This window comes from Oncorhynchus kisutch, linkage group LG24 (assembly GCF_002021735.2).
Source record: "Oncorhynchus kisutch isolate 150728-3 linkage group LG24, Okis_V2, whole genome shotgun sequence".
Taxonomy (NCBI): domain Eukaryota; kingdom Metazoa; phylum Chordata; class Actinopteri; order Salmoniformes; family Salmonidae; genus Oncorhynchus; species Oncorhynchus kisutch.
This window is the reverse complement of record NC_034197.2, coordinates 36448939-36456528: the sequence shown is the minus strand read 5'-3', so window position 1 is coordinate 36456528 and position 7590 is coordinate 36448939. Positions and strand designations below refer to the sequence as shown.

Here is a 7590-nt window from a genome sequence, read left to right as displayed (position 1 = left end):
AGCTCTCTGTCAGGCCTCTGCCATGACAACAGAGCTCCCCCCAACCCTCGTCAGTTTTCCCACAGAACAAAACAAACATTGTCCCCGCATCAGGGGGAGGTGAGGCAGCCCTGTGTTCATAAGTGGGGACATTCAGGTCATATTAGTCTACGTTCACTGAGCCAACCCAAAGAGGCCCCTCTCTCTCTCTCGCTCTCTCCCCCCCCCCCCCCCCCTCATCTTGTTTCATAAACACACTACAATGCAGGAAAAAGTAGTTTAATCAAAAACATTGTTTCATCAAGCATTTAGATATGCACTTACAGTATCAATCAAATGAGTAGACATTATCTGATCTATAAGGTTGATAACTTCTGTCCTATTGCTGCTTGTAACGCCAGCTTGCTGCGTCATCATGTAGTCAACTTTTCATCCTGGAATGACTCTCTCCATTTGTTTACCTACCGGACTGACACTGGATGTTGTGGCATGGGGACGTTGATTTGTGTCGGTGGCTTCATTAATGAAACAGAGAGGCGACTGTTCACTGTACAGTCATTAGTGTCCACAGGAGCTGGTGAGGAGCTCCGCTCACTGCTAATGAGTCTCCAGCACCATCTGCCCAGGCCCTGACAGCCTCTGAACATGCTCCAAGACCCAGAGAGAGAGACTCTAAAGAGGTCAACCACCCCCGGGGGAAAAAATACCTCCTCTGTCTCTAAACTCTTCAATCAGTGCATCATTTAATGGAGAAACCAGACTGTCTCTGTACATTCAAACTGACTTCTAAGCTAATCACAATTGGGTATTGGTAATAAACATTAATGAGTTAGCATTTTCTACCTCTGGTTTGTTTGCCTGTCCTATGATGAAAATTAAATGAGGAAAGAATGGGGTTTTGGGATATACAGTGGGGCAAAAAAGTATTTAGTCAGCCACCAATTGTGCAAGTTCTCCCACTTAAAAAGATGAGAGAGGCCTGTAAATCTTCATCATAGGTACACTTCAACTATGACAGACAAAAAAAGACTAAATACTTTTTTGCCCCACTAACGCTGAAAATAAGGTCTGAGGTTAACATAGCATTAGGAGATCTTATACATTTTGTTTTATGAGATAATACATAAGCTTTATCAATGATGAACACTTTATGTGCTTGTTTTGATTACATAAATGCTTCAAAATTGACAAAAGGTGCCCTTACAAAAGTTGAACTGCATTTACAGTACAGTGCACTGTTACACTGCAAAATTACTGTCGTAAAAAAAAGTGTTATTTTGGACACACTATTTGCCGCAATCTTTTTTCGTTAAAATAATTACAATCTTTTTTCCGTAAGGGTTAAAATAATTACAATCTTTTTTCGTTAAAATAATTACAATCTTTTTTTCGTAAGGGTTAAAATAATTACAATCTTTTTCGTAAGGGTTAAAATAATTTATATATTTTTTCACAAGAGTTAAAATAATTACAATCTTTTTTCGTAAGGGTTACAATAATTTCAATCTTTTTTCGTAAGGGTTAAAATAACTACAATCTTTTTTCGTAAGGGTTACAATAATTACTAACTTAGAGTTAAATAACTAACTGCAGCAGAGGCATAGGAACCTGAATATGGACACTGGTTAGCTGATGAAGATTATCTCATAGAGCAAAACGTACAGTATAAGATCTCCTCAGACCTTATTTACAGTGTTGATCCCCATAGACTTTAGCCAACAAGCCCTGGTGAAGTTAGCCTCTTGTTAATACCTACAAAAAGACGCCATTACTATTGCCCTCTATTGGCTTACTGGTGATCTTTTGATATGCTGTCCAATCAGGTTGGCTTGAGTTTCATTGTATGTTGGAAACAACACATTACATAATTCTGGTGTCTGTACTGTGGTGGTGTTCTCTGATTGAACCTAGTCCATCACAATGGAAACGTCTCACATCCCCAAGCCAACGTCCATCTCCATTGTAACTGATCAAAAAACATATATACCTTCACGACAACATGAGAGAACATGCAGTAGTGCCACGTGTTCATTTGGACTGGAGCACCAGACAGGGGTGAGAAAACGGTGGAAGGCCTGTCCGGTTTTGGCCCGTCTACAATACCCGTGAATTTTGGGACGGTAACCTGGCAACTCAACTGTAGTTCCACTCCCAGGGCCTCAGAGTGGAGGCTTCCACTGGCCCCTGGAGAACAATGACACCCTTATGAGAGGAGCTCTGCTGCTGTCCAAAGCCTGAATCAGTGAGAGGATAAATATGTTCCAGGTCAGAGAGAGGACCCCATTATTGAGTTTCAGATGGTCAATGGGATGCACATCAAGCACAAATCACCCAAAATCCCTTCATCTGGTTGAGCAAATTTTTAAAAACTGACGTTTATGAAATCTCTCCGTGAGAAAAATGACTAGCGCTGATAAATTACAAACTACAGCTGTGTCTCTTATTCATAAAATGATGTCTGACTTCTTTCCTAACCTTCTTATAACCTGTTTATAACCTTGACCTCTGTACAGTGACTTCTCATGATTATCTGGTAAAATAACTTTGCATTATTCACAGCACTTTGATTTTATGGAAAATACTATGTCTAAACCATCCCCGTTGATTATTAATATAACTCAAAACAATAATTGATACACAATGACATGGGACGGCTAAAGATGAAATAGCTGTGTCGATAATTGAGGGGGGGGGCATGAAGAAAATGACAAGGCAAACTTATCTGTGTCGACTAAAGAGCCAACACACATCATATTACAGATATGTTAATAGTTGTGACATCAAGAAATAATGATCTCAGTGCCGGGACACTCTGGGGCTGTTAGTCAACCCTAGTATAGTAATATAACATAATACTCTGTTTATTTTTGACCTAATAATCCTTAAAATACACACATTGGGGTGACACTTCTACAAGGATATTAAATGGAGCTCTTCTCCTTCTTCTCTCCAGCCCCTCCCCCTAGTCTGCACTTAGTCAATGTCTGAACTTCCTGTCAAATGAACCACCTTAAAACTGGATGGGGTGTTGTATCTATTTGGAGAGAACATCAAAAGGAGAGACATTACAGACATTAAGGCTACAGAGAAGGTGACGCTGGCACTGGAAAACAAAAAGGTGTGTCTATGGTTGAGGTTGGAATGTCCACTGCTGAAAGGTGAGTTGCTTTGTTACCACATCTAACCAGTTTAGGCGATGGAAAGGAAAGAAAGCAGGAGAGGTCAGTTCAGCTGGACGCGCTGATCGACAGGATGGTGGAGCTGTCCTTGGCTTTGTCAAAGAAGATGGAGGAGGACATCTCGTTGGTGCTCTTGAGTTTGGCCTCGGTGCCAGGGGAATGGGAGCCACTGGGTTGGCACTCCTCACAGCAGCAGCAGCAACAGTCCATGAAGGCCTGGCTCAGAGACTTACAGAGGCACAGCAGCAGCACCGGCGTCACCGACGACTTGAAGAACAGGGAGAACTGGTTGATGAGGGCCAGTAGGGTGGCGGTGTCGTCAGAGATGGGCATGGCGGTGTAGGCCAGGACGATGTTGCACACGTTCTCCGGCAGGGCGCAGACGCCGTAGACCACGGCCAGGGCCATCACGGTGCAGTTGAGCTGGCGTTCCACCTGCTGACTGTGTTGTATCTTCTGCTTCTTGGAGGGGGAACCTTCCTCCAGGCGCCGGGGGATACCGTCATGGGACACGTGGCAGGTGGCCAGCTGGCACAGCAGGGTGAAGACCACGGGCAGGCAGAAGTAGCAACCAAAGTACCACCACATGCGGCACTCGTGGTAGTTGATGACCAGGGTGTAGATGGACTCGGGGAGGTTGGAGGTGGGGTTCATGGTGCAGGAGTCCACCACAGCCCCTGTGGCTGGAGACACGGCCTGGCTGAGCTGCCACAGGAGCAGCTCTGGTGCCGCCAGCACCATGGAGCCCAGCCATATGACCAGCAGCTTGGCCAGGATGGACTGGCAGCTCTCCACTCGACGGATTTTGGGCTGGGAGCAGGTGGTAGAGTTGAAGCGGTCTATACCCAGGGCACACAGGCTGAAGGATGTCACCCCTAGGGAGGTCACCTGGAGCGTTAAATGGGTCAAAGAGGAAGAACATATCAGATATGCTACGTGGGCTGTTATTTTTCTGCTTACCTGTCTATTTTTTATGACCGTTGTGATCTTTCAATCTACAAAATGTCCTGTGGAATTAGCCATAACTACACTTTTCACATGCTGCACACACACTGTTTATAAACACGTACCATGTTTTTTTTAAAGGGGTGTCAAACATACGGCTCATGGGGGGGTCCAATCCAGGCACACGTGTGGTTTGGGGGGGGGGGGACAAACTCAATATACTTTAAAATGACTAAAACCAAATCTAAATGGTAATTTGATCATGGACCTACATTCATACAGTTTATTGACTGGGTCCAGTTCACTAATAATCACTACATTCATACAGTTTATTGACTGGGTCCAGTTCACTAATAATCACTACATTCATACAGTTTATTGACTGGGTCCAGTTCACTAATAATCACTACATTCATACAGTTTATTGACTGGGTCCAGTTCACTAATAATCACTACATTCATACAGTTTATTGACTGGGTCCAGTTCACTAATAATCACTACATTCATACAGTTTATTGACTGGGTCCAGTTCACTAATAATCACTACATTCATACAGTTTATTGACTGGGTCCAGTTCACTAATAATCACTACATTCATACAGTTTATTGACTGGGTCCAGTTCACTAATAATCACTACATTCATACAGTTTATTGACTGGGTCCAGTTCACTAATAATCACTACATTCATACAGTTTATTGACTGGGTCCAGTTCACTAATAATCACTACATTCATACAGTTTATTGACTGGGTCCAGTTCACTAATAATCACTACATTCATACAGTTTATTGACTGGGTCCAGTTCACTAATAATCACTACATTCATACAGTTTATTGACTGTGTCCAGCGCACTAATAATCACTACATTCATACAGTTTATTGACTGGGTCCAGTTCACTAATAATCACTACATTCATACAGTTTATTGACTGGGTCCAGCTCACTAATAATCACTACATTCATACAGTTTATTGACTGGGTCCAGTTCACTAATAATCACTACATTCATACAGTTTATTGACTGGGTCCAGCTCACTAATAATCACTACATTCATACAGTTTATTGACTGGGTCCAGTTCACTAATAATCACTGAAATTAACTCTAGAAGGTCAGGGAGCATCGAAAATTCCAAAATCGATGGACAGAGAAGTATGGCTTGGCTTGAGGGGGGGGGGGCTAAGGGAAGCAAACCCACCTCCATATATGGTACCGCTCTGCATGAGATGTCCCCCAGCAGCCTCTTATTGGTGAGCTCATTGAAGACCACCACAGGTAAACAGAAGCAGAGCACCAGGAAGTCCCAAAAAGCCAGGCTGGCCAGGATGTAGTTCCAGGTACTCCTCATGTAGTAGTTGTGCCAGACGATGCACATCACAGCCAGGTTCCCTATAATCCCCACAGAGAACACCACCAGGGACAGGAACATGACAGCGTAGGCAGTGTAAGAACTGTCAGTCACTGGGTACAGAGGGTTGTGGATGTTGGTGATCCACCTTCCTGTAGTGCTGCTGTTGCCCTGATCCACGTCTGTGTTGGCCCCAGTGGCCCTAGTGTCCAGGGTTGAGTCTGTGTTGGCCCCAGTGTCCAGGGTTGAGTCTGTGTTGGCCCTAGTGTTCAGATTTGAGTCTGTGTTGGCCCCAGTATCCAGGGTTGAGTCTGTGTTGGCCCCAGTTTCCAGAGTTGAGTCTGTGTTGGCCCCAGTTTCCAGGATTGAGTCTGTGTTGGCCCCAGTTCCCAGGGTTGAGGCTGTGTTGGCCCCAGTTTCCAGGGTTGAGTCTGTGTTGGCCTCAGTTTCCAGGGTTGAGTCTGTGTTGGCCCCAGTTTCCAGGGTTGAGTCTTTGTTGGCCCCAGTTTCCAGGGTTGAGTCTGTGTTGGCCCCAGTTTCCAGGGTTGAGTCTTTGTTGGCCCCAGTTTCCAGGGTTGAGTCTGTGTTGGCCCCAGTTTCCAGGGTTGAGGCTGTGTTGGCCCCAGTTTCCAGGGTTGAGCTAGAGAACTGGGTAGCTCTGGGTGAGGTGAACTCGTTCACATAAGACCGTGAGAAGGTAGACTGAGGTTCACCTGCGCCTGTGTCCTCGTTGTCTGCACCCCGCGGTGCTCTCTTGTGGTGCTTGTCCCATTCCAGTCCTTTCACATCCTCATTGTCATAACCATGGCTTTGAATGACTTGAATGTCGAGATTTAACATATCTTTTTCAAGAGATGCACTGTTTGTCTGTGGAATTTTTTTCGCATCGGAAGCCCACACAGTCAATAGTACCACCAGTGAAATAGAGGGAATCATCTTGAGAGCAGTAGCCTGAAAAGTAGCTTTTCTTTTAAATTCCAGAACTTCCCAGCTTTGATCACTGCAGGAGACGATGTCAAAATGAGACCCCCTCAGCAGAAGTTAATTTAGTAGAGAAGAAGAAGTTGCCCAATCTGTGGTGGGATGCTGAAGCTTGGGGAACTTGTCTCTCTCTGCGTCCTGTGGCTGCAGTCCCATAGGCAGGTCTGTGAGTCTGTTAACAAGTACTGTTGCCTGCTCAATCATGGGTGGCTGGTCCCCTTTGAAAAGGGAAAGACAAGAGGCGAACTCATCTGTTTCTCTCTATGGACCCCCAAATGGAGCAAAGCGTTTGTGCCCTCTGCTGGTCAAAATACTGATCAGTTGCAGTTTTATGTTGTGCATCTAGAGGGCAGTGCATGTCTCCAAAAAGTACACCAATCCCAAACACCGATCTGGTCCCATTCATTTCAATATTACATCCAGGTGGTACAACATCAATAAGGATACATGCAGATGGTCTTCTTGTGTGTCTTGTATAACAAATCAAATTTATTTATATAGCCCATTCATACATCAGCTGATATCTCAAAGTGCTGTACAGAAACCCAGCCTAAAACCCCAAACAGCAAGCATTGGTGTAGAAGCACTGTATATATTTATATATATATATAAGCAGATCTGTTGTGTTATCCAAAGGCGCAGTATATTTCCATAGTGTTGGAACAGTGTCCTGTTTCGAAATCCACATGAACAGCTCAGCTCCCCTACTATACACACAACAGCATTGACAGGTTTTTCCCGTAGGAGAGGTGGAGTAATTTACTTAGTCTACAATCTATTGGAATGTGCCATTATAGTGCTCATTTGCACTGCTCTTGGCAATAACTCACACCTCTTTCCTGCACCAACGTGTGTCCACACACACACACACACACACACACACACACACACACACACACACACACACACACACACACACACACACACACACACACACACACACACACACACACAGGTTCCATGGTAAAGGCACATTCCTAAACCTCAGGTATGTTTCTACATTCTTAGAAAAAAAGGGTTCCAAAAGGGTTCTCCGGCTGTCCCCATAGGGGACCTGTTTTTGGATCCAGGTAGAACCTTTTCGGGTTCAAATTAGAACCCCCTAAAAACATCAACCAATTTCTAAAGACTGTTGACATCCAGTGGAAACGATA

The 7590-nt window shown here is 44.4% G+C and overlaps 1 protein-coding gene across 1 annotated transcript; it reads right to left on the bottom strand.

Moving 5' to 3' along the window:
- Positions 1-242: 242 nt before the first annotated feature.
- On the bottom strand, positions 243-6625 carry LOC109868955 (G-protein coupled receptor 37-like 1). The gene is made up of 2 exons (XM_031804361.1): positions 5306-6625; positions 243-4046 (listed from the first exon to the last, which is right to left on the bottom strand). Exons 1-2 carry the CDS (start codon positions 6389-6391, stop codon positions 3207-3209), a joined length of 1926 nt encoding a protein of 641 aa, XP_031660221.1. The 5' UTR covers positions 6392-6625; the 3' UTR covers positions 243-3206.
- Positions 6626-7590: the final 965 nt, after the last annotated feature.